Source organism: Myodes glareolus, chromosome 21 (genome assembly GCF_982192425.1).
Source record: "Myodes glareolus chromosome 21, mMyoGla1.1, whole genome shotgun sequence".
NCBI classification, from domain to species: Eukaryota; Metazoa; Chordata; class Mammalia; order Rodentia; family Cricetidae; genus Myodes; species Myodes glareolus.
In genome coordinates, this window is record NC_142046.1 from 32,491,533 (window position 1) to 32,518,956 (window position 27,424).

Below are 27,424 nucleotides of genomic sequence, written 5' to 3' on the forward strand. Positions count from 1 at the left end.
TTTTCTCTTTGCGATCAGAGAACTCCCTCCCATCCACTAAATAACTAGGGAAGTTTGGATGACAGGTGCAAGTCCGCTTGTTGCGCCCAGCAGTCTCAAACCATAAACCCTCAAGGCTACCACCAGCATCCACCCGGTGAAACCGAGGGTGCCTAACTTTGGGATGCTCTTTTGGAAGGGGGGGGGGGCTGCCCGATTTTTTTTTTTTTTTTCCGGGCGCGAGACGCAGCAGGGCTGTGTGCCTCTCGGCGTGGGCAGCCGCAACGGACTTTTCGTATCTCCCCGGGATGCGCAACCCCGGGGCGCGAATCCGGCAGCAGGCGCCCCGGAGACCTGAGCTCTCGAAGCGCAGACTCGAGTGGCGGCCGGTGGCCCCGGGTGGCCCGGCCCCCTTGCCCCCTGGGGCGGGCGGTCCTGAGCGCCGCGCCTTCCCGAGGGAGCCCTGCGCGCCGGACGAGTCGGCGGCCGAGGCAGAGGCGCCTGCTCCGGCGCCCGGGCGAGCGCACCTGGCACCTGCCGCCCCGCCTGCGCGCCGAGCGGCGGGCGGACGGGCAACCCGGCCTCGGCTCTCTGTCGCCTGCTGGCCGGCCGGGCGCGTCGAGCCGAGCCGAGCCGCGCCGCGGAGAGAGTGGGTGGGCAGGCAGGGGAGGGAAAGGGAGAGGAAGGAGGGAGGGAGGGAGGGATAGGGCGACGCGCGTCCCCGCGGCGGGGGCGCGCTCTCGCGCGGGCTGCCGGGATCGCTCGCCGCCGCTGTGGTAATGTCCGCCATGTTGGCCATGGCGCAGGGAGCGGATCGGGCGGGCGAGCGGCGGATCTAGAGTGTGGAAGCGGCCGCGGGCGGCGGGGGGCTGTTCTGGGGCGGGGTGGGCGCCCATGCTGGGGCCGGGGGCAGTGCGGAGGAGGAGGAGGAGCGGGCCGGCCGCGCTGCACTGAGGAAGGAGGTGGAGGAGGCGGCGGGAGTGCTCCCCCCCTCCCCGCCCGCCCCGCCGCCGCCGCCCGGGCTGTTCCTGTAAGGCGGGGAGACAATGAGTAAACTCTCCTTCCGAGCGCGGGCGCTGGACGCCGCCAAACCGCTGCCCATCTACCGCGGCAAGGACATGCCTGATCTCAACGACTGCGTCTCCATCAACCGGGCCGTGCCCCAGATGCCCACCGGGATGGAGAAGGAGGAGGAATCGGTAGGGACTCGAGTGTTTATTACCCCCCCTTCCCTCCTCCCCCCTCCCCTTTGTCAGCCGGGCCTCGCCATTCACAGAGCGCTCTACGCTCGCTGGAGGGCGCCGCTGCCGCTGCGCGCTCGGGACCCTACGCCGGCGGAGTAGCGTAAACCTGTCGGCCGGCGCAGCGCCCGCCCGCGGCCGCCATGTTGTTGCGTCCCAGTGTTGTGATTAGCTCTCGGCGGCGCTTACGCTGCCGTAAGGGGGCTCTGCCGTAAGCAGCGACCGGGAATGGCGCAGGGATCCGCCGGGCCGCACTTGGCGTACGGCCTCTGTTTACCTTGTAGACCTGTCCCCGGCGCGGGCTTAATTGATTGCGGGACGGGGGTCGGGGGTCGGGGGTCGTTTGGCTAGGCGATCTTTTCGTTACATTTTAAAATCCTCGTGTGCATTCGAGTGCTTTTGAAATGGTTTAGGGAAAGTAAAGCCCTTTCCAGACAAACAGCCTTCGTGCTAGCAGGGGGACGGTCCGTGCTGGCAAGGTGATGGTCTGCGCTGGCCGCCGGAGGAGATGCGGCGGGACGAGGCGGTGCAACCCTGCTCCGGGGCAGTGACTCCCGAGCGGGGCTCTGCGTTAGCGAGCCCGCTGCTGCACCGTGCGCGGGCTTTGCCTGCCGGGCTGGCCCTGCTCGGTTGCACGGCGTTAGGACGGAGCCCGAGCGCTAGAAACCAGCCTCCGGGCCCGCGCTTCTCGGCGCCGTGTCCGGGGATGTAGCATGCGAGATGGCCATTTCCAAGTTGAAAGACTCAACGCGTCCACATTGACAGTTGCATTTCTGACCGATGCTAATTTTTTTTTTTGACAAAAATGCTGCTTTCCTCTTCCCAGGGGTTAAATTTTATCTAGACTGATTTTCCTCTGGTTTGACAGTGCTTACGACTGTGGAGTATTGTTACTTGCGTGCGAAGTTCATAGTAACTGCACCCTGAAGAATTTCTTCAATGAACCTTCAGTCCCGCCTTATTGTCAACCTCGGGTGTGTGTGGATTGGTTCCCTTGCTTCTGTGACTGTCAAAAGAAAGCTGGAGGTTTCTGTGATTGGTTTTCTCTTTTGACTATTAATAGTGCAGGAAATGCATTGAAGTCTTTGATTGGCTGCTCGAATTGTGACCTCATTGTGTTGGTGCTTTGAGTTAATCACATTTTTCTTTGGTGTTTGATTACCTGTCTTAACGTTTTCAATAGAAGATAAAATAGGGCCTCTTTTTAAACCTCCAATTTAAAAATAAAGGCAATTTTTTATACCTAAGATTTAGAGCTTAGTCGTGTTTGACAAATTTGCTTAGGTAGTCATTGACTCAATTTTGAGCTACCTTCTGGCAGTGTCTTGCTATGGTAATTTAGAAGTTGCTTGCTTTTGGTAGCATGTTACTGTCTGTGCTGGCCACGTATTTCTCATAACCGTTTCTTTTGGACATGTGTCTTTCTATTGTTTTCTTCTCTTCCTTATGTTTGTTATCTTTTGTCTAAGGTTTGCCAATTGTCGTCCTGAGTCCCCATCCCAGTAGTGCTCCTCATGGTGCTTGGTCTAAAGCTCTGCAATTTATTTTTACTCTAAACCTGAAAGTCAAGTTATCAGTTATTCTTCTATTTCTTCATGAATGTTGTATAGTGGTAGCTATTGTTTTTTCATATTATTGCTTGACGAATATTTAGATCTCAGATACTGGGCTAAGAATTCTAGGTATTTTAATATAAACATTTTTTAAACATCTATTTTCCTGAGCTATAAGTTCAGAAAGATGCAGCAGTTTACAATAAAGATTTAATGAGGTTTCACAAATGTATACATCCAAGAATAAGAAACATTTCCAACTTCAGAAAGTGTTCTTGTCTCTGTAGCTAATCCTGGGACTATAATTCCAGGAAACTGTCAACTTGCTTTACGGTAGATTGGCGCTGCATTTTGAAGTTTTGTGTAAATGGAGGATGCCTATATGTGTATGGCTTTTGCCCAGCATGATGCTATTAATTATCCTCTCTCTTGTTTCATACATCATGTATTCCTTTTTATTGCTGAATAATTACAAATAATATATAATCCATATGTACTTGTTACTAGACATTTGAGTTTTTCCTGGTTTATGATTATTTCTTAGTCCTAGTAATGACAGCCTTGTGAGCTGCTGCAGTTTCCTTTTTATAGATAACCTGAAAGGGATCCCTGACAGTAATGGTCATCAGATCCTTGCCTTTGGTGTCGCAAAACCCCATTGTCAGAATCCCCATTCTTTCATACTTAGGATTCTTATAGATCCCAGAATTATTTATACTATTATATTTATTAGATCACAAATTGTCTATACTATTATATTTATCAGATTTCAGAATTATCTATACTATTATACTTACTAGAATTTTTGTAAATAATATATTTTATAATTCTGAGAACTTTCAGAACTGATACTGACTTGCTGAGACTATTAAGTTATTAAGTTGGATTTTTTCATCACTTAACTCTGTCTGGCTTGACTGCTTTCCTTTATTTTCTTTTGCAGAACTTGGAATAGAACCATGGGCTCTGCACTCTTCCATTGAGCTGCTTCCTCTGCTCTGCTTTGCTCTTTGTTGTTCAGATTCCTTTTTTATTAGTAGTTACTTGAGTTTGCTTCTTCTATTGACACCATTATATCAGACATCTTGTTTCCTTAGTGTGTAAGAAATTTGTGGGAGGGGGGTTGGAGAAATGGCTCAGCGGTTAAGAGCACTGACTGCTCTTCCAGAGGACCCGGGTTCAATTCCCAGCACCCACATGGCAGCTCACAACTGTCTGAAAATCCAGTTCCAGGAGATCTGACACCTTCACACCAATGCACATAAAATAAAAGATAAATAAATCATAAAAAATTAAAAAAAAAAGAAATTTGTGGGAAACAATACTAGTTTATTATTTAGATTTTTTTCTCTTGTTAGACTATAACCTTAATTTTGAGGCCTTTTTTGCTACTCAGTTTTTAAAAATTAATTTATTTGTTTATTGTGCATTGTTGTTTTGCCTGTGTAAGGGTGTTACAGACAGTTGTGAGCTGCCATGTGGATGCTGGGAATTGAACCTGGGTCCTCTGGAGAAACAGTCAGTGTTCTTAACAGCTGAGCCATCTCTCCAGCCCCCCTCAGTTGTTTTTTTGAACACATAGGTGTGGCTGAAGTATTATTTTTTTGTTCTGTGTTAAATAACTATTTTATAATTACAAGCAGGTTTCTGTGAAAGAGATCTCTATATGTGACCAAGCAAAAGTCTACATGAATCATGATTCAATATTCATTCACCGTATATACATCCACATACAAATATGCATGTATAGTGTTTTTAAGACAAGAAGAGTCTTGGTTTATGGCCAGCTTAGCCTCAGACTCACTGTCCTCCTGCATCCTCTTCCCATGAATTTATAGCAGTGTCCTCTGCACCTTTTAGCTTATTTTCAAAGAAAAAGAACATGACTCATTTGAAGTTGTAATTTTTCCTGTTATGTCTTGATTTTTATCATTTGTCTTCTAAGTGATATTCCAGTGAAAGAAATATATATTGAGTCTTAATATCTCTTCAGAATTAACTCAGGCACTGATGTTTTTCATGTTTTATAATAGAGTGTAAAGTACAGTTTTATAAGTTGATATTGTGAAAAACATGTATTTTTTTTCAACAAAAGTGTTATATACCAAGTATTACCTAAATAAGACATTGCGATGTTAGTTATTGAAACATTGGACATCAAAGTTATATATAAGCCAGTGTGCTGAAGTATTCTTTGTTCTTCAGAAAAATTCATGTCTTTATTTCATAGAATTAAAATTAGTCATTTGAAGTAAAAATCATTACAGTATTGGGAAATTTAACAAAAACTAGGGGGTCAGGTTGACATGGTAGAAATCAGGGCATGTCAGAAAAAGTTACATGCCACTACAGTTGTGAGACATGAGTGAAACTTCCTGATGTATAAAGCAGGCTTCATGCAGAAAGAGAATTTGCTTTCTTTTTAAAAAGATATTTGTATGACTAGTGCACACATGCCAGGGTGTTCCTGTGAGTGTTGAGACAGCTTTGTTACATCATTCTCCTCCCACATTCATGTGGGATCTGGGGATCAAACTCAGGGCACCAGGCTTGTGTAGCAAGTGTCTTTACTCAATGTGCCATCTTCCTTGCTCCCCCTACCCCCGCCCAATTTGAGCTTTCAAGCTTAGCTGTACAATATATGTTGGTGCAAATACTTGAGCATGAGGTATTTAAAGAAAGGTCTGTGGCTGTTACACAGACAAAAGGAATGCCCCTCCAGAGCCTGTGCAGCCCTCACTTTCCTCTCACTGATCCAAAATTTAGGAGAGGGCAGTGCTGTTCCTAATTTTATTATTCTTTTAACTTTTTCTTATTTTTGGATATATAGACATCTTTTATTTATTTTCTAACTCATCCTATCTGAATGCTTTCTATCTTCAGTGATGTTTAAAATATCGTAGAAATTCAGTAAATATTTGATAGGTGATTGACGTTAAGTTGAGCAAAACATAGACCTATACCAGGTTCTAGGTAGCCTTGAGTGTTAGGCCCAGGAGCTGATAGAGTAGTCTGGAAGAGAGTTTTCTGATGTGGTTCTGGAGTCAACATTTCTAGTTCTGGTCATTACGTGGCTTTTAATGAGGGAAGTTGCCTACCTTGTCTGAGTCTTAGATTGCTCATCTTATGTAACCCCGCGAGTCTGTTAACACATGTAATTGAATGTGTGCCAGGTCTTTGTTAAGTTCAGTTAAGTTCACTTTGTTAAGTTCATGGTTTAGAGCTCATTATAGCACTAGGATATGTATGTGCAAATGTCTTATTTCCAGAGGGCAGATGTAGCAGTTTAGAAATTAAATGACTCGTCCAACATGACCTATCTAAGTTAAAATACATTAGTGTTAAAGGCTGAGGTCTTATGTCTGACTTAGGTACTCGAACCTCACCTTTGCATTGCTTCATCTCTTAAATTAGTATTTAAAACGGTATTATTGAAGACACTAAATTCCTTTTGTACATACATTCCTTAAAAATGTAAAGGAGTGCTTGATTTGTGGTGTGAGTTTAAATATTTGTTTCCGGTCTCTTAAAATGAGGCCCTATATTACATTTACAATTGATTTTGCTGGTTTCAAGTAGCAGAAAACAAAGCTGACTACTTTAAGGAGTCCTGAGAATTAGTTGTCCACAAGACTCCAAGAAATGGTTGAGTAGTCAAGGCCAGCACGATTGTGCTAGTCCCTTTAGCAACAAGTGACATTGATATCACTGATAACCAATTATCTCTAAGAAGCTCCTTGGTTAAGTGTACCTGTTCCCTGTTCAGGCTATCTAGCTTTGCCTTCTTGGGCAAGCTACTATTTATAAGATTCTATCAGTTTGTTGGAGGATGAATTGTAGTGTGTTTAGAAAAGTTAACAATGGCATGAGGTGAGCATTCACTAAATATCAGGAATTACTGTCTTTTAATTAAAAAATTAACTGCAGTTAGTCTCTCTCTGTGTGTGTGTGTGTGTATGTGTGTGTGTGTGTGTGAGAGAGAGAGAGAGAGAGATCTGGAACATTGTCTGTGAGTTCGAGGTCATCCTGGTCTACGGAGCGAGTTCCAGGACTGGCTCCATAGCTACAGAGAAATTCTGTCTCAAAAACCAAAACCAAGCAAACAAAAAAATCTGGAAGATGTGTGGACGTCAGGGAACAATTTTTGAGATTGCCTATATGGGTTGTGGGAGTTGAACTCAGATCTTTAGGCTTAGCAGCAAGCACCTTTACCCTCTTAGCCATTTCACCAGCCCTCCTGTTTTCATCATTGCTAATTTTCTCTCAGTTTAAATATTCAGATTCTTTGAATATTGAATATGTTAGCTATCTGGCTTGTATGAGATTGCCGTCTCTAAGCCTGGTAGTTACAGAGGTGGTCTACTCCTAGATAGGAGGTCTACCAAACAGCTACTACTGATGATATGGAACACTTAGGGAGCTTAATTTTTTAAAATGTTTCTTTGTTTAGCGACAGGGTTTCTAAGTGTAGTTTTGACTATTCTAGAATTCTCTGTCGACCAGGTTGGCCTTGAACTCACAGAGATTCGTCTGCCTCCACCTGGGATTAAAGGCACATGCCACCTCTTCCAGGCTAATTATTTTAAATCCATGGTTTGACACATAATGAATTCATGTACTTAGTTTTTACAAGCCATAAATTTGAAAGAGGTTTTAATGAAAGTGGACGAGAAGAAATCTCCAAAATTTATTTAAAGAAAGCCAATTCTTCATACTTTGCAGAACTGTAAGGTATGAGTTTCTGGGATTCAAAGAAGTTATTGAGTCTTCTTGACCCTTAGTGTCCTTATTTCTGAAATTGAATTAGACTGAGCTTTAGGTGGTTTTTAGCTGTAAAATTAACTTGCATTGTGAGTTTCCATTTTGTCTAAAAGTCTAGTGTAGAAGGAGCAGCGGGCTGCGTTCTCGCCGGGATCCTGGATAGCTTACCCCCGAAATAATTACACGAAAACTGTGTTCTTTTAAACACTGCCTGGCCCATTACCTCCAGACTCTTATTGACTAACTGTCACATATTGATTCAACCCATTTCTAATAATCTTTATCTCACCACGAAGTTGTGGCTTACCAGGAGAGATTCAGCATGTCTGACCTGGCAGCTTCATGGTGGGCAGCTCTCTGCCTCTGCTTCTTTCTCCCACAATTCTGTTCTGTCTTCCCCGCCTACCTGTGTTCTGACCTATCAGGCCAAGCAGTTTTCTTTATTAATTAACCAATGAAAGCAACAGATAGATAGAAGACCCTCCTTCATCAATTCCCCCTTTTTCTGTTTAAACAAAAAAGAAAGGCTTTGGGGCTGGAGAGATGGCTCACTGGTTAAGAGCACTGACTGTTCTTCCAGAGGTTCTGAGTTCAATTCCCAGCAACCACATGGTGGCTCACAGCCATCTATAATGAGATCTGGTGCCCTCTCCTGGCATGCAAGCATCCATGGAAGGAATGTGGTATACATATTAAACAAATAAATATTTAAAAAAAAAAGAAAGGCTTTCATTTTAACATAGTAAAATTACATAGAACAGAACGGTTATAAAGCAAGAATTACAGTTACAATATTTATATCTATTTTATCTTTTATCATAACTAAGGAAAACTATAACTATCCATCCATTCTTCAACTCCATCAAAGACTTCAGAAGGATCTAATATTCCCTAAGTAAACAAGAAGTAAGCAACTTCTAAAACTCTAGAAATGACAGAGACATCTCACTGCCTGTATAGTCACCCAAAGTTCCTCTATACCATTGGGGCATCCATCTTCGGCCTACAGGCCCATACTATCCAGCAGACTTTTCCATGAAGCAGGAAATTTCAAAGGCAGTTCAGTCACTATCTGCTGTGTCCTGCAGAATGTCTCGCAGACTCTTTCATGAATCAGGAACCCCGAAAGACCATCTCACCTTTAGGCAAGTTCAGCAGTCCTCTCTCTGCAGGTTCTTTATGTCCAGTTTATGCAACAGTCCAGGCAAAAGCAGTTTCTTGCCCAAATGGCTAACCAACTCCATAAGGAGCCTCTTCGATGCCCATCTTCCTCTTGAAGTAGCTGATGCTGCCAGGAGCAGATGTGTCTCATTGTCATGAAAAGCCCTAAGTTAATAAAACATTTAAAATGCCGTATTCTGTAGTCTTTGAAAGATATAAAGAATGCCTATCTAACTGAAATATATCTCTATATATCTAGAAAATCTAACATGACTACAAGCTTGACTATTATCAGTGATTATATATTAACAACCTATATTTCCTAATTATATATTACGTTTTTAGATGAACTACACAATCACAATACCTTAATCAAGATCAGAAATACGTATACATATAACAAAATTGACCTTAAAATCCATACCAAAGCAAATTATTCATATCTATATCAGTCTAGACATAACTAGATGAAGAGAACTAACAAATACAGTACTGGGTATTAGGAATACCCCTTTAGAAGATTGAACTCTGCAGTTCTTGAGGCCATTGTTTTAAATGAGAATTATGTTTATTCACTATCTGATATTTTCTTATAAAAGGATAAAGCAGTCTACTCTGTATTTCAGATATTTCCTTAGCTGTAGTTTTCTTTCACGATCTTTACTGCTATTACTCATTGCTATTAACTGTTTTAGTCAGCTTTCTCGTGTCTCAGGTTTGAGTGTAAAATTGTATGAGGGGAGAGAATGAATATACATTTTCTCAATTAGACTAATTGGCATAAGAAAGTTATTATGTTTTTTACACAAGCTTGGTATCCAGCGGAAACTTCTGTCACAGTTACTTTATATGATGGAGGACTTGTAATATAGACATTGGCATAGTCATAGCTATTTGGTTGAATTTGACTGTATGATTGAACATACATCCCTGTATCTTCATTTTAAGTAGAGTGGAAGTGGAGAAATGGTAAAAAAAAAAATGATAGGACCAGTAGAGGAGGAAGGCTGATAGGAATAAGTCACAAGGGAGGCTAGTACAGATGGCAGAAGATTTCTTACAATTATTTGATTTTGACTTAAAGTTAGTCTTTGATTATTTGCCTTGCCTGTACTATATAAATAGAAGACAACTGTACTATATAAATGGAACAGGACTGTTCTTTGTGAAAGTAAATGGTGATCACTTCCAGGTTTCCCTCAGCAGCATTTTTCTTTAGCCATCCACTTTTAGGCTCCCTTTTCCCATAAACTAATATTGTGTTGAAATCAGAAGGCTGCAGAGTGAAAATCAGTCTGTCGTTTTTATTTGACCTTCCTTGGGCAAAGGGTATAAGATTTTGGTTGAACTACAAGAGTAGTTAATAGTACTACAAATTTGACAAAATTGGCCTTTTGCCTCTTCTCATGGACAAAATTAAGTGATAACTTCCAAAGGGTCGTTTTTGTTAAGATTTATTTTTATTTAATGCGTTTGAGTGTTTTTGTTCGAGTGTATGTAAGTAAACTGGTACATATCTAGTGACCCCAGAGACCAGAAGAGTGTCTGATCCTCTGGACCAGGAGTTACAGGTGGTCATGAGTCACCATGTGGTACTGGACCAAACCTCAGTCATTCGCAAGAATACCAAGTGCTCTTAACCACTGAGCCATCTCATCAGCCTCTCAGAGGATAGTTTTAAATTTTAAGGGTTTATTTTTAGCAAGACTTAAATCTGCTTTTTACGCTGTTTGATAATAATAAAGTAGGAAGGAATGGGAAGAATAAAATATAAAGTATCTCCAAACACATTCTTTCCTGTAGTTTCTCCTAGTTTCTCTTTCACCTGCCAATTGAAAAACTATTTTTATTTTTAAAAGCTTTAGTTTTAAAAGCACTAGCAAATTAATAATGTATATTTTTCTCTTTCCCTCTGTTTTATGATAGTAATTGTTAAACTGACTTAAAAATTAAAAGTTTTGAAATTACTGGCTAAGAGAACTAATTTTTTAGCTACTTCTAAAGCAGTAATTGGGCTCTAAATTAATAGTTGAGCATTTGTATTTATTTTTCAGTTTTTTTTTATTTTAAAGATTGGATAAATATATAGTCATGAGAGGAAGTAGATTTGTGTGATGACAGCCTTTCCAGTGGTTGGTAAACACAAGAAGAGTGACTGAAGAAGACAATCCGGTATACTAGTGAGCTTCAGTGTTAGCATATTTAGAAAATTGGAAACAAGGTTACTGATGAGGGTAGCTATGCTACATATTTTATTCTTGTAATATTTTTCAGCTGGAACATTATTAGCAGTTCGGTCTGTAGTGACTGTTGCAGGCAAAATGAGAAGTTTTTACATCTACCCACTGCTCATTAATTTCTAGTCGCATTCCAGTTTGGATAATTAAGAAACGATTTCTCTCAGTTTTCAAATGGAAGCTGTTACACTTAATGTGAGAACCTTTATCTTAGGATTCTCAGCTTTTTTTGTGTGATGAATTCTTTTGGCAGTCTGATGAAACTTCTTAGAATGATACCTTAAATATAAAAAAACATAGGAAAGTTATGTTGGAAAAATTGAAAAAATATTAACATTAAAGCAGGATGCAGAGTTGGATCTGGTTATGTTAAATTTGAGTAGTGAAGGGTATAAACAGTATTTTGACAGGTAGCATTGTAACATAACATGAAAAGATTTATACTGCTTCTTACTGTCAATCACATTAGTAAAACCAAAAGAAATGTTAAATTTGCATGAGGTTAGGGCAATTAAAAGATTATTATTTTCTCATCTATTCTGAGGACCCTTCAGTTATTTTCTGTGACTTTTTTTTTGGCGATCCCAAGGAAAAGAAATTTATGAAGAATGCCATAAGAAACTTTGTTGCTTTTGTCATATAGGAGATGCATTGATTTCCCGTCCCTTACCATTCAGCACAATGGCTGATTTCCTAGACTGAGAATGAGGTTCACATGCAGTACCTGGTAGGTAGGACATGTGAACTAGCTTAGCAGGACTTGTGAGGGCTTCTGTAATACCCCAAGCTAGTGTAAATGGTTTGTTCAGCAATTCTCAAATGTTTCCATGTGTCAGATTCTTTGGAAGGTTCATTAAAACAGATTTTTGGGGTTGTATTCTCTAGTGTCTCAATCAGTAGGTCTAATATGTAGCTTAAGAATTTTCATTTTTAAGACTTTCCCAAGTGTACTAGTTTTTTTTTCTTCCCGGTGTGACAAAATTATTTACAAAAACAACTTCTGAAGGGTAGGGTTTATATTTGATTCATGATTTAAGGAGAGATACATTGCACTGTGATAACAAAGACAGTGCACAGCAGGAGTGTGGGGTGGTTGGTTGGTCACATTGTGACTGACCAGCCAGGAAGCACAGAAGAATGCTGGAGGTAAGTACGGTTTCCTGTTTTTTTTTTTTCAGTTCACTCACTTAAACCTTTCTGAAAACTCTAGGTGAAGTCATAGGTATTTTTCCATGGTGATGCTAAGTAGTCAAGTTGACAGTGAGGATTTACTAAGAGATTCTGATGCCATTTATCTAGAGACTCTAAAATGTAGGATAGCCCCCCTTTCTTTCTTTTTTTTTTAATTCACGTGCATGTATCTACATATGTCACATATGTAAAGGGTGCCCAAAGAGTCCAGAAGACTGTTGGATCTCCTAGAACTAGAGTTAGAGTCATTTGTGAACCATCCACCATGGGTTCTGGGATTTAGGTCACATTCAAGAGCAGTATATGCTAACTATTGGGCTATCTCTCCAGCCTCTAAATATATAATTTTCTTTCTAATTTCAGGATTTCTTCATCAGTGTTTTATGGTTCTTACTGGAGAGATGTGTTTCTTTCATTAAATATATTCAGTCCTAGGCATTTGTTTTGTGGTTCTCCCCCCCCCCCCTTTTTTGGTAGCTGTTGTAAATGGTACTGGTTTTGTCATTCAACTACTTGAGATACTTATGGTGTATTGCTCTGCTATTGATTTTGTTTTGTTGATTTTGCATTCTGCAATTTTGATGCATTCTAGTGTTTTGGTGTTGTTGGGGCTTCTTGTGTATAAGATTATATCATCTGTAGAGTGAAGTTTAGATACTCTTCTTTTTCTTGATTACTTTGACGTCTAGCATTGTGTTGAGTAAAAGCAGTGAAAGTGGCACATTTGTCTTGTTACAGATCTTAATGTGAAAGCTTTAAACACGTCCTCATTCCTTTAATGATAGGGGTTGGCTTAGTGTAGGCTACCATTAATATTGCTGTGTGTTTCTTGTGATCCTAATTTATTTAGCATCTATCTATGAAGGTTTGAATTTTCTTAAGTGCCTTTTTTGCATCTGTTGAGCTGATCATATGGATTTATAACCTTCAGTTTGTTTATGGTTTATGGTGTCACTTTTATTAACTTGCACGCCATGAACTACAGGTGTGGAGTTTTCCACGTGTGGTATCCTTTTGGATTTCAAGATTAGATTCATGAATCCTTACCCATTTTTCCATCATAACAATATTGCATGTGTGTAAAGATGTCCAGAATATGCCAGAAAAGTATGGGGGTTAAAAACAAAACCCGTAGATCTCAGCCACCTTGAGAAGTCCATGATTGGTTTTTGGGGTGAGTGTACTGCTATCTTTGCCTTTTTCTGTATAGGTATCCCTTGAATAAGAGAGAGGGGAACAGATGCCTATTTTGTTTTGCTTTTTAACTTGTTTCTGTTAGATTAAAACTCTGAGAAAAGAATCTCTTCGATTGAGTCTGTGGCATCTTGTCATTTTGGGTTAGTTTAGTCACTGAAGCCATGACATGGGTGGTGCAGAAACAATCCAGCTTGTATTTGGATCATTGCTCTAACTTGAACTTGAGATGAATAGTGGGTCTCAAAAAACAAAGGGACTAAAAGTAGATATGTTTATTAAGCCCTTGTAGGCTCTGTGGCACTGATGTACTAGGTGGTAGGTAGTTCAGAGTATGCATTTACTGTCAGCCTGTTGTATATTGACAAGTATTGACATGCAGTCAGTAAGTTTAGTTCTTAATTTTAAAAAAATGCTTCTGGGGCTGGAGAGATGACTGCTCTTTCAGAGGACCTGGGTTCAATTCCCAGCACCTACATGGTGCCTCACAACTGTCTGTAACCTCAGTTTCAGGGGTCTTGATACCCTCACAAGGACATACAAGTGGGCAAAATACAATGCTCATTTTTAAAAAAAATTATTCTAGTTATGTAATTAAAGTTAAAGGTATCTCTCTATAGTTATTAATTACCTTAAGCTTTATTATAGAATTTCCATGGTATCTAGAATGTGCTATTTTGTTTGTTTGTACTGGGATCAAATCCAATTCTTTGCTTATGCTACACGTAGCACTCTTCAGCCCAAGTCACATCCCAAGCCCCTAAACTTTCCAATACCCACCCTGCCCAATCCAGATGGATATTCGGTTGTTAAAGAAAAAGTAAAGTCATCTTTTGTCTGAAGTTTCTTGAGATAGGGTTCTTGTGTTGATCTTCTATCATATATCCCAGCTGATATGTGAGCCTGTAGTGTAGGTTACAGGTGTATGCCAGCACACTCCTCTTATGGCTAACATAACTTTCTCTTTGCTGATTTATTGAGCAGAATGTTTACTGCTTTCATTGTTGTTTATAATTTCATCATTCCATTATTTATTTTACCTCTTACAGGACTTTTCACCATTGCCTCTGACCACTCTGCTTTTTCAGAGATTTCCTAAATACCTCACCATTGCATAGTTTTCCATGTGAACTTTATAATTATTTTGCCAGAATCCAGACAATAGTGTTTGAATTTGTCTTAGTTAGGGTTTCCATTGCTATGAAGAGACACCATGACTGCAACAACTCTTTATAAAGGAAAACATTTAATTAGGTAGCATACTGTTTTCAGGGGCTTAAGTCCTTTATCATCATGATGGGAAGCAAGGCAGCATTCAGGCAGACATGGTGCTCTAGTTAAGAATTCTTACATCTTGATCTAAAAGCAACCGTAAGTGGTCTGTCTCATCGGAAGTGACTTGAGCATATATGAGACCTCAAAGCCTGCCTCCATAGTGACACACTTCCTCCAATAAGACGACACCTATTCCAGCAATACCATGCCTGGAGACCATTTTCTTTCAAACCACCACAGTGTTTTTGTTAGGAGTCTACGTACATTGACAAATCAACTTACAGAGAATTGAGTTTTCATCCAAGAACATAGATTGTCTATTTATGAAGTCTGCTTATCTTTGAGGAATGTTCTTAGAAATTTTTTTTATGTTTTCGTTGACTTATTTGAAGGAGTTTTATGTAGTTTTTACTGTAAATAGCGTTTCAGTATTCCTTCCCACTTGTCATTATATTTATGAACGTGATTGATTTCTTGTAAAAAAAAAAAGTTTTGTATGTGTACTGTGAGTGCCTAAACATATGTATGTGTACCCTGTGCGTGCATGATGCCCTTGGAAGCCAGAAGAGGGCTTTCCCTGGAATGACAGTTATATAGACAATTGTGAGCTGCCTGATGTAGGTACTCTGAACCAACCCTAGGTTCTATGCAAGAGTAGCAAGTACTTTTAACCACTGAGCCATCTCTTTAGCTCAAGCTATTGATTTCTATATGTTAATTTCAAATTCTTTAACATTACTAAATTACCTAATTGTACTAGGTTTTGCATTGATACCCTTGGGTTTATTGAGTTAGATATCTGCTAGTAAAGATCATTTACCTCTACTTCTCAAACACTAGGCCTCAGATTGTTTTCCTTTTTTAGTTCTGTTGGTAAATATGTCTAACTTCAGGTTGAAAATTGTGGAGAATAATGAGCATTCTTATTTAATGACATTTATATGAATGTCTGTCTCTAAGCGAGTATGTACAACCCATGGGCCGGGCATGCAGCCAAGGGTAACTTTGATTGTATTCAAAAATAAAAAACTGTAAATTTCTTTAAATTGAATTTTTTTTATTTTGTGATTCTATTGTGTGGTTTTTATTTTTCTTTTAATTAATTAATTTATTTTGTATGTGTGTCTGAGTGTATGTCACATGTGTGTGGTGCCTGTGGAGGCCAGAAGAGGATATTAGATTCTCTAGGGCTAGAGTGACAGGTTGATGAGCCACCTGCTGTGTGTACCGGGAACACAGGAAGTGCTCTTAATAGCTGAGCCATCGTCTCTCTAGTGCCTACTCTGTAGTTCTTGAGGGTGAACTTGAAGGTAACAATGTTGTGTTGTAATATCACCAGATTATATGCCCCAATAGTATTTCTCTGTTAATTAAGATATAGATTATTCTTCATTGATTTATAGATGTGGAAAAGAAAATAGTTATTTTATGTATTAATAACAGAAAATACTACATGTTGTACATGTTATGTGGTACATAAAATGTAACATGTGTATATAAAGTCTTTTTTATGTCTATTGTAAATGAGTGTAAATATCTTTAAATGCTTTTTGTTTCTGTAGATTTGCCACATGAGTTTTCCCTTCACTAATGATGAATATTGTGAGACTGCACTATCCTAGCTTTCTTGGAATGAACTCTATTTGGCAATGAAGTGTTTACCCTTTTCAAAAATTAATTTAGTTTTATTGTCAACAAAGGGTCTTAACAGAGCTTTCACATCTTATTGACCAAATATGGTCACCTCAAAACTTCTGTAATTCATTCTTCTAAATTACTGACAGATGGAATATGAGTGGCTAGTTCAGGTTATATGTCTAGTTGATTTAGTTAACTGTGACTTTGGGCATGTGAGGTGATTGGTTGATGGCCATACTATTTGTGGGAGAGAATGGGAGTTTAAAGAATGGGACAGACGCCTGCAGAGATACCTACTGTAATTTTATATTTGGTAGTACAAAATTCACAGCTAAAGCTATTAATGGCAGTTTGACTATCCGGATTGTTGTTTCTCTTCCTGGTAACTGGTGTCAGACACCTCGATCACCAATGACTGACTATTTTACTTCACAATGCATGTGCTTTGTGGTAACTTAGTTCTACATTTCTAAATGACCTTCAGAGTCAACCACCTTCCACCCTCAACCCCTTAAAAACCTCTTATGTTCTTAGTTGAGGCATACTTTTGAATACTATGTGGTTTTTAAAGAATTAGCATATACCTATATTTTATACGATAACCTATTTAAGCTGGAATTTAATATTTGAATGATAAACTTATTTATACTTGACATCATATATATATATATATATATATATATATATATATGATGTGAAGTTATGTAATTGGATAGTGTTGGCATTTGTGTCCCTGTAAGACCATCGCCACAGTCAGAATAATGAATATAAGTGTTCTCCCTTCTACCTTGAGTTGTAAACAGTCTTCCTATCACTGGAGATTAATGGCATTTTCTAAAGTTTTATGTAAATGTAGCAAAATTTTAACCCTCTTTGTGGGGTTATTCAACATTTTATTGTTTTTAAGATCCATGCGTGTTATGACATTCATCCTCAAGAGACAGGCAGGAGGATTACCACAAATTTGAAGTTACAGGCCTGCCAGTGATACATAGTGAGACACTGTTTCCAAAAAGCCTTCTCACTTCTGAAAGGAAGCTTCGTTCTTTTTTCTTGCTGAATAGTACTCCATTTTATAGTTGTTGTACACTAGTAACCTGTTAGGTGACATTTGACTGTTAAAAAATAAATTTGCTATGAGAATAATGACTTTTGGTAAGTAAATGCCTTCAGCGAAATGTCTTCTGGTAATTATAGTTTTATATAAAAGTTTGAAGTGGCAAACTGTTTTCCATAGTGTTTCTATCATAGTGATACCTTTTTGAGATGTGTATATAGTTGAAAACCTTGTTATGCAAAAATTTGGGATAGAGATTTGGTCTTACCCGGGAGAATGTTTAATATATTAAACATCAGGTCCAATCCTAAAGGTAGACAGTCAAAATATGCGCTTTATAATGTAATTTATTTATTGTTATGATTCCCTAGGTAGTTCAAATGCTTGTTAGAATTTAAGAATCTTTGTTTGGAGAGCAGAACTTCTCACATTTCTGTTTGTTGTTGTTTTTCTGCTACAGAACACATAAAGGCTTTGACACGTTTGGGGGTAATTGTAAGATTGTAAAAAGTTGTAAAAAATTCTTTTAATTTAAAAAGTATGATATAATGGAGAGTGTTGTGGCTAAGGTTAATTGTCAGTTTGACAGGATCTAGAATTACCTGGGAGACTGATTTCTGGGCATGTCCAGAACATTTCCAGAACATCTCTAAACATTTCCACCAATTAGAGAGGAAGTATTGAAACCTAAGCCTGTAGGATCATTCTCATTCAAACCGCCACAGCTGGTGTGTCAGGCAGTCTGCTAGCCATACCCTTTCCATCTCTCTCCCAATCACTGTGCCTTAGTTACTGTTCCGTTGCTGTGAAGGGACGTCATGACTAAGGCAACTTACAACAGACAGCATTTAATTGGAAGTTGTTCTCAGTTTGGAGGATTAGTTCATTTCCGTCATTGTTGGAAACATGGTGGCAGGCATGGCACAGAGTTTACATCTGATCAACACGTTGCAGGAAGAGGCGGTGTGGAGAGAGGCTGGGCCCCTTATGGGCTTTTGAAACCTCAAAGCCCAGCTCCAGTGACAACTTCTCTAGCAAGTTCATACCTTTTCTAAAAGGTCTATCAACTGGGAAGTAAATATTCAAATATTCAAATATATGAGCTTATGGGGGACCAATCTTAATTCAGACCACCACACAGCAATGCAATTCTTAGTTAAAATTCTTTTTTTTTGTTTTGTTTTAAATTTTGGTTTTTCAAGACAAGGCCTCACTATGTAGTTCTGACTGTCCTGGAACTCACTTTGTAGACCAGGCTGGCCTCAAACTCCCTGAGATCTGCCTCAGTTTTTTTTTTTATTCGTGTGTTGTAGTGAGTATGTTTGAGTGTGCTAGCAGCTGTGTGGAAGCTAGAGAAGGGTGTCAGGTATCCTGTGCTACCACTTTCCACCTTATCTCCTCAGGACAGGGTGTCTTACTGAACACCCAACTCCCGTTGTTTTGGTTAGGTTGGCTTAGCCAGCCAGCAGGGATAATCCTCTGTCTCCATCCTCTTCTGCCTTCCCAAGCACTGTGGTCATAGCCACACGTGGCTACAACTGACTTCAAGTTCATGTCTTCATGCTTGTTGAGCACTTGCCCACTAAGCCATCTCCCAGACCACAAGTCTTGGCTGTTTTTAAATGTAGGTCTTGAAATACTGTATGGGATTAAGTGTCTATTCTTAGTGTTAAAAGACTGGAAGATAATTTCAGAAATAAGTATAAAGCAATGCATAAATTAATCATCAAATAAGTCTTTTAAACAAATGTCAATAACTTGCCTGTTGGCTTGAATCTTTTGCTCATTTCTCTGTTGAGTAAATGATTAGACTAAATGACATGGATGTTGTTTGTATTACCTGTTGTTGATGTTGAAGATTATGTTCTTAACTAGAATTAGGAAATACATAGTTCAAAACAAGGTTTCAGAAAGTTGGATACAGTAACAAAGGACAGATATTTGTTACTTTATCAAGAGGAGCAAGTTAATGTTAAAGTAACATAGTATGTTTTTCAAATGTTGATCAAATGTAGGTCAAATTGTTTAGAATGACATTTCCACACAGTGGGATTGCTTCCAGTTTTCCATCTATGTTTACAATGTAACTTATTGCACTAAAGTCCCTTACTCCAGCCTTGCCGTCATACACCTCCCAGCTAATTACAATAAAAAGAGAAGCTGAGGATGATCCAGTTCTGAGTCACTTAAAATGTTATCAGCTGTTTTTCAAGAGCGAAAAATCTCTACCCTGTTCTTCTATCTAAAGGGAACTCATTGCAAATGAACACTTAATTTTCTTGATAAGCATCCTTAAATATACTTTAACAGAAAGAACAAAGTTTAGTAATATAATTATTTCAAAGTAAAACTTATTTCTTTCTTTCCTTCCTTCCTCGTCCTCCTGCTCCTCCTCCTCCTCCTCTTTTTCCTTTTTTCTTTTTTGAGACAGGGTTTCTTTGTGTAGCCCTGACTGCTCTGAAATTCACTTTGTAGATCGGGCTAGTTTTAACTCAGAACTTCACCTGCCTCTGCCTCCCAAGTGCTGGGATTAAAAGTCTGCGTCACCACCGAACACTTTCATGTTTCTTAAGGAGGCAAAATTAATGAAATAAGTAAATGTTACCTTCAAAGATAGTGTATGGTTAAAAAAATAGCCCCCAGATACTTTGAGGAACATTTTTATAAACATTAATTTTAATCATTTTATGGTTATACCTTTTGATGTGGGATTTCCCTCTGTATGTTGTGAATATCATTGGTTAATAAAAGAACTGCTTTGGGCCTATAGCAAAGCTATAGGGGAACAGAACTGGGGGATGGGGACTAAACAGAATGCTGGGAGAAAGGAGGCAGTCAAATAGAAGCCATGGAGATGCCAGAGACAGATGTGCTGAAACTTTGCTGGTAGGCCACGACCTCGTGGTGATGCACAGATTAATGGAGATGAGTTAAATTAATATATAAGAGTTAGCCAATAAGAAGCTAGAGCAAATGGGCCAAGCAGTGATTTAAATAATACAGTTTTTGTGTGATTATTTCAGAACTAAGTGGCCGGGAATCCAACAAGCGGCTCCTCACTACAACCTTTGTCAAGTACAGTAAAAATATGTTACTAGAAAATTAAGTAAATGAGATAGAAAATACAAAAGCACATATTTTAAACCTTTGGTTAACCAAATTGCTTTTAAAGTTTCCAAATGTTTATTTGGAAGTTTTGTGACTACAGAGAACCACATTCTATGAGCTATACTGTGTTAAGCGAGTGGTTCTTAAACTGGTGGTTCTCAGAGTGTAGTCTTCAACCACAACATCATTATCTTGTGGGAACTTGTTAGAAATGTGCATTGTCTAACTTCATCCCAGATGTCCTAAATCAGAGACTGAAGTTCATATTAGAGTTTGTTGGAACAATTCGTCAGATCATCCTAATGGTCACAAATGTTTGAGAGCCATGATTGGATTTTCTCCATTTCAAGATGCTGATCATCTAGGATGTGCTTAGTCAGAACTGGAGGCCACTCTTACTAAGTCTTAATTCTTTGAATGCCGATTTTGTAAATAGAAGACTTAAAGGTTGGGTTGGTTATGACATTTTAATCATACACACACATACACACACACACGCACACGCATGCCTGCATCTGTACAAGTTTTGGAGATTAAACTAGGGCCTTATTTATGCAAGTGCTTTACCACTGTTACAGCCCTGTTAACAGATTCTTAGGAAATAATAGGTATAATTAGAATTCAAGATTATACTTTTGAACTATGTGCCGACTGAAAAAGAAGAGTCAAGCCTTATCCCTCTAGAATCATGAAGAGTCATGACCCCTAGCCCCACCGTCATTTTTTAATCTTCCAAAACCGTATCATATGGATGACACTGCCACATTTGACTTGCTTTTGGGGATGAACTCTTGTCTTCTTAGGTCATATTAGCATGAGCTTTAGTGTGCTGTTATTTTCTAGGAGCTGAAAACTCTTAGGCCTTTTTCTTTCACAGATTGGAAGCTTAGCTGCATAGGGTCTTCCCATGTTCCAGTGCAGAGTAGGCATCTCCTTAATAGCATCACTCTCCTTAATGTTACAGTCTTTCTATACCTGTCTTCCCACTGTAAGCTTCCTATCACACTTTTTCTCTCCAAATTATACAATTGTACAACCATACAATCTGATCTGTATTTCTTTCTGCATCTCTTGTTATATTTCATTGCAAATCTGCGTAAGAGCTATTGGTAGTAACCATACCACTGATTAAACTTATGTTATCTTGAATTTGCCAAAAAAAAAAAAAAAACCTTTAATTTGCCCAGATAAGTTCTTAGGACAAGGGCAGAAGGCAGCCAGATTCTTTGCCAACATACCATATAAATGGCTTCTACCCCAGTTATTAATATTGCTCCCCTCTGAAACCTCTTCAGTAGGACTTATGCTACCAGAATTATTCTCAGCCTTGCTATCTTCCAGACTGCTATTGGAACAGCTGCATAAGCTTTACTTACAGCATTGAACCCCTTCTTAAGTCCATACTTCCAGAGTCTTCCTCCAGGAAATCACATGGCTCAGTTTTTTTTCACAGCAACAACCCACTCTTCTGTATCAGTTACTTTTCTGTTGCTGTGAGAAAGCACCATGACCAAGACAATTTACAGGAAGAAGAGATTTTTTTTGGCCTTTATGATTCCAGAAATAGTGTCCCCAGTGACAGGGGAAGCATATCTTTAATGACAATATGTGGCTGTAATAGGAAGCTTAAAGAGTACATGTTCAAATGCAGAACAGAACCACAGAGTGTAAACTGGAAGTGGGGTGAGGCTGTGACCTCTCAAAGGCCCCCCACTGCATATGCATGTTCTTCAGCAAGGCTCTACCTCCTACAGGTTCTACATCCTCCCCAAACAGCATCACCAATCAGGAACCAAGTGTTCAGATATGTGAGCCTGGAAGAGATTACCACAAGTGATACATATAGCTGAGTCACATGGTGGTTCTAGTTTTTTTTAAATAACCTCTATACTGATTTCCATAATGGTTGTACTAGTTTGCACTCCCACTAGCAGTGAATAAGGTTTCCTCTGTTCTCACATCTTCATCAGCATTTGTTGTGCTCGCCCTGCCTCCCTCCCTCCCTCTTCCTGATTTTATGAGGCAGGTTTTCTCTGCATAGCCCTGGCTCTGAAGACCAAGCTGTATTGGAGCTGACAGAGGTCCACTTGCCTCTGCCTCCCAAGTGCTGAGATTTAAAAGTGTGTGCCACCACCCACTTAGATTTGACACTTTAAAAATTATTTTTATCCCATTGAGTTTTATTTTGATGGGTGGTAGATATTTTTGTACTCTCATGAATGTTCTTAACATTTGTTTCCGGGGAGGGTATAGCTGAATTACTTGTAAATAGTTCAATACCTTTAGGTTTTGCTCTATTAATTTGTTAAGGATTCTGGATCTACTCTGTTGTCCCACCTCCCTTAAGCTCTTTCTTCTCTCTCATGATTCCCTGTCTAGTGTTATGACCTACAAACACACAAAAAAGTGCATACACATATTTAAATTTATTTTCTGCTCATCTTTGAGAGAAAATGTGGTATTTGTCTTTCTGAGTCTCGTTTTCTGTAGCATTAATTTGTTCCAGTTTCATCCATTTTTGGCTGAAGGTGATTTTAATTCACCACTGGGCTGAAAGACAGATTTAAAATGTTCTAAAACTGCAGATTTAATTAGAATAGGAAAATGACTTCTAGAGTTTTGTTTGTCTTTGTTTCTTGTCTATCTTTCTCCATTCTTTGATTTTGAGCAAAACTGCTAAATACATGTAAATAGTTTGAAACTTTGGTGCTAATTGCTTTTTGTAATACCTGCCCTTTGAGATAATGTAGAAAACACTGAAAGACTTGGACAAGGACACTAGGAACCAATTACAATGCCTGATATTTGGACACATTTTCCTCAGACCTTTTCTTCTCTTTTTCTATGTTTCTTTTTAATACTTCATTTACGCATATTACCATCTCTCATTCTATGCACATTACTACTTACTGAGATTATCTTGGGTATATGACTTGGCTTCCTACTTTTTCTACTTAATGCAGAATCATTTTAAAATGTCTTTAGATTAAGCCAGATTTATACTCGAGAGGCAGAAGCAGGTAGATCTGGCCAACTTCAAGCCTATTCTTTTCTATACAGCAAGTTCCAAGATACCTGTAGCTGTCTGTAGCTATATAGTGAGACCTTTTATCAAAAATAGAAGTTTTTCAAAAAGTGTTAAATGGCAGTGTAACAATTTCATGTGGACTGCAAAAATAGAATTACTCTAGTACTATAGATAAGTCATTTCCAGTTACAATAATTACATGATTAATAAATTAACTGATAGTTTATTAAAGTAACATCACAATATTACCATTTGTTTTGTTCATTTCATAGATTTCTTTTCCTAGATCTTGAAGTTTATAGAATACTCTGAACACAATATTTCCTGTACAGTTCTGTGTTTTAGTAATGATTATACCACTGTAAACACTACACTAGTAATGATTATTATGTGCATGATGATTTTATTCCATTTCTAACCTGCATGCTTTTATTTATACTAACTAGACACTCAAGTAAAATGGTGACCAGAAATAGTGAGGTTCACGGTATTTGACTTGTGCTGCCTTGAGTTACATAATGTGATGTTAGAGGTGAATTTTCTATGATTGTTTGTCTTCTATCAAGTTGAGGAAGTTCCTATCTTTGAAATTTTAAATCTAGATGAGTTACTGAAAGGTTTTCAAAAGTACTTAAACATTTTAATTTTTCTAGGTTTTTTTCTCTTCTTAAAATTCCATTGTTTTGTTTTTCATGCCTTTCCTATAAAAGTATGCAACATTCCTTATGTTATGCAGTGAACGGCTCTGAGTATTGTAATAAGTTATATGATTTCCATAGTAATCTTAGGGCTGTTAGCAGTCTCACAGTGTGCTTATCTTTGCTTTGTCCTTCTTGTTTATCAGATATGGGAAGGTTTTTTTTTTTGTGGCCATTTTTTTTCTCAAATAAATACTTTGCTGTTTTTTCTTTCCTGCTTACTTCTTAATTTCCTTTAAAATGTATTATTTTCCCTCTTGATTGTGTCCCATTAGGATTAGATTTTTTTTTATTTTCTTTTTTTTTCTATTTTTTTTTCTTCTTAATAGTTTCATGATACCTGTCTTCTGAGTTCGAAGATTGTTCTGGTTGGTTAAGTCTGTTATTGAGCTTCTTAAGTTCTCAATTCAGGTTTTGTTTTGTTTTGTTTTCCCTTAAAGCTCCAGAGTTCTTTTTGATGTTTACTGTAGTTTTCTTTTTTGTTGCGTTGATGAACTACTCTGGCCAAAAGCAACTTGCTGGGGAAAGTGTTTTCCCTTTGGTTATTGAGGGAAGCCAAGGAAGGTACTTAAGCAGAGACCATGGAAGCTGCTTTTAGGCTTCTGGCTTGTTCAGTAGCTGCTGTCTTCCTTATGAAACACAGGACCAACTTCCCTAGGGTGGTACCTCCCACAATGGCCTACTATCCTCCATCATCTATTAAAAATCAAGAAAATGCTCCACAGATGAGCCTGCTGGCTAGCCTAACTTTAGGTTTGTGTCAGTTGACTACTGACACTAACTATGATGGCATTTTATTATAATTTTTTTGAGATAAGACTTTGTTACATAGTATAGGCAGACTTTGAAGTCTTTCCTTGCCTCCGTGTATTGAGACTGTAAGTGTGTCACTAGGCCTAGTTTTCTTTCTCTTTCTTTCTTTCTTTCTTTCTTTCTTTCTTTCTTTCTTTCTTTCTTTTATAGTAATAGTAATTTTCTTCACTTCCGTGATACTATCATTTGGCACATCCCTTGCCTTCCTAATTTCATTTATTTGCCTGTGGGTGTTCTCTTGTTTGTATTGAATCTATCTCCAAGACAGTGCCTTTAAAATTCTTATTAAATAGTGTGTAAATTTCTGTTTCTTCAGTTTTTCTCTCTTTGACTCGTTTATTTATTTATTTTTTCTTTCTTAGGTTATACTTCCCAGATTTTTTATGCCCCCCCCCCTTTTTCTCCTTCTTTGTGAGTTGAACATTTGAGGAAGCAGCCACCTCTTGTGGACTGATTTTGTGTGTGGGAAGACCTTAACTAATCAGTCCAGCTGGCGATTCTGAGGGTCTCTCAAAACTTTTTAAAGCTGTATGACTTTTTTTAGGTACTCAAAATTGCATGCACCCTCTGATGCCTGTTTTATGTACTACTAATTCTCCAATCCTGTGGCAGGATGTAGAACTGTTTTCTCAGTAGCCCCGGGTATATAAGGCTGTTAATGAAACGGATGCTCTAAGATAGGCATGGAAAACTTTCCCACATGAACAGAATGTTGTTTAAATGTTTTGCTTATCCCCTTTCTTCCAAAAACACAGACTATGTCGAATGTGGTGGTACACTTGGGAGGCAGACAGATGTAGGCGGATCTCTGCTAATTTGAGGCCAGCCTGGTCTACAGTGTGGCAATGGAGGGGGGGGCGCTCCATAATAGAGAGACCTTGCTTGATCTGTAATTTTATACTTTGTATTTCAAGGAGATTTCTTGGAATATAATTTGTTGTTAACTTTATTCTTATTCTTTAAAAGACAGGATCTTGCTATATAATCTAGGCTGAACTTGAACTTTAGGTCTTTCTGCTTCTGCCTCTTAAATATTAGGATTAAAATGGTCAGGCTCCAGCATTCCCAGGTCTTTGTTGTTAATTTGACAAAGTTTTTGCTGTGTATTTCACACTGGCCTCAAACACCTAATCTTTCTACCTCTACCTCCTGTTTCAGGGAGTCTTCATGGAAGTCTGATGCCCACAGATCTCAGAAGAGGGCATCAAATTTGCAGGGATGTGAGTTCCTAATGGTAGTGAGTCACTGTGTGGGTTCTGAGAACCAAACCCAGGTCCTCTGCAAGAGCTCCAAGTGCCTTTAAATATCGAGCCTTCTCTCCATCTGCCCTACTTTCTTCTTGAGAGATGAAGGAAATAATAGCTGAGCTTTTATGTTTAGAGACAGATTTTGTCTCTAAGTTAAAATAGTGGAGTGTTGTAGTCTTGTTTTTCAATTTCTGGCTACAACTCTGTCATCTGCCAACTTTTCTAATAAAATAATTTCTGATCTACTTTAAAATTTTTTGTTTAGAACTGTAAATAGTTTAGTAAATAAGTGATTTCAAGCAGGAGGGCCTTTGTTCACCAAATTAAATGTCTTAATTTTTACGAATTAACATGTTTTTAAAATGTTTTGATAATTTTAATACTTTAAAGCTTGATGATATTAATGCTTTAAAATGTTTTCTATTTGGAGAAAAGTGACATTTATATTAGAAGAATCCAGATTTTAAAACATGCTGCCATTCAATCTAAATCCCTCTTATTACTACCCATGTTGCAAACTGTTAGTATTATAAGATCATGGTTTCTCATCTCTACTTTAACAGATGTCCTTGTCTTGTGAGGATGGAATAGTCAAACAACTTTGTAACCAGAGCCCTGAAATTTGATTCTCTAATATGCATGTAATTTATCTAAGAACAGATCACTTGTTTCTTGAATCTTAAGGTTATTGTGAGTTTGTGATTGTCGATGGTCTCTAAAAGCTAGAAAGCACTATGTAACTGTAGGAAGGTGTTAACCTGTGGGTCTGACTTTCTGTGACCATAAGGTGAGTTACTCGGCATAAGTTATAGCAAAATACAGCCTTAGGTACTAGACATTACTTATCCAAAGCTTTGCATTCCAAAATGTAGTTTGTGTTGTCTTTATGTGATCCTCATAATCGTTTGGTTGACTCAAATTTGTACCCCTAATATGTCTTAAATTTATAGGATAGCATTAGTTGTTAATATATGAGAAAATGTAATTGGTGAGCTTGGGATCCTACCTTGTGAAGAAAAGTGCATTGAAAGTGTGGAGACAACTAGTCTTGTCCTCAACTACCTAGCTTTTGTTGCTAGGCTGCACCTGTATCCATTTTGTTCATGTCGTTTTTGCTGCCTGGGATATATATATATATATATATATATATATATTTGCTTTGTCAAATTGTCAGTCTTCCTAAGAGTCTCAAACTAGATTTTATATATATATATATATATATATATATATATATATATATTAC

General features: G+C 38.6%; 1 protein-coding gene across 2 annotated transcripts in view; it reads left to right on the top strand.

Moving 5' to 3' along the window:
- The first annotated feature begins 760 nt into the window (after positions 1 to 760).
- Positions 761 to 27,424, top strand: part of Epc2 (enhancer of polycomb 2) — a 90,819-nt gene continuing 64,155 nt past the window's right edge. For both annotated transcript variants that reach the window (XM_048425688.3, XM_048425689.3), the window contains exon 1: positions 761 to 1,178. In XM_048425688.3, the coding sequence (XP_048281645.1) occupies positions 1,026 to 1,178 (153 nt within the window). In that variant the 5' untranslated portion in view covers positions 761 to 1,025. The remainder of the gene's footprint in view (positions 1,179 to 27,424) is intronic.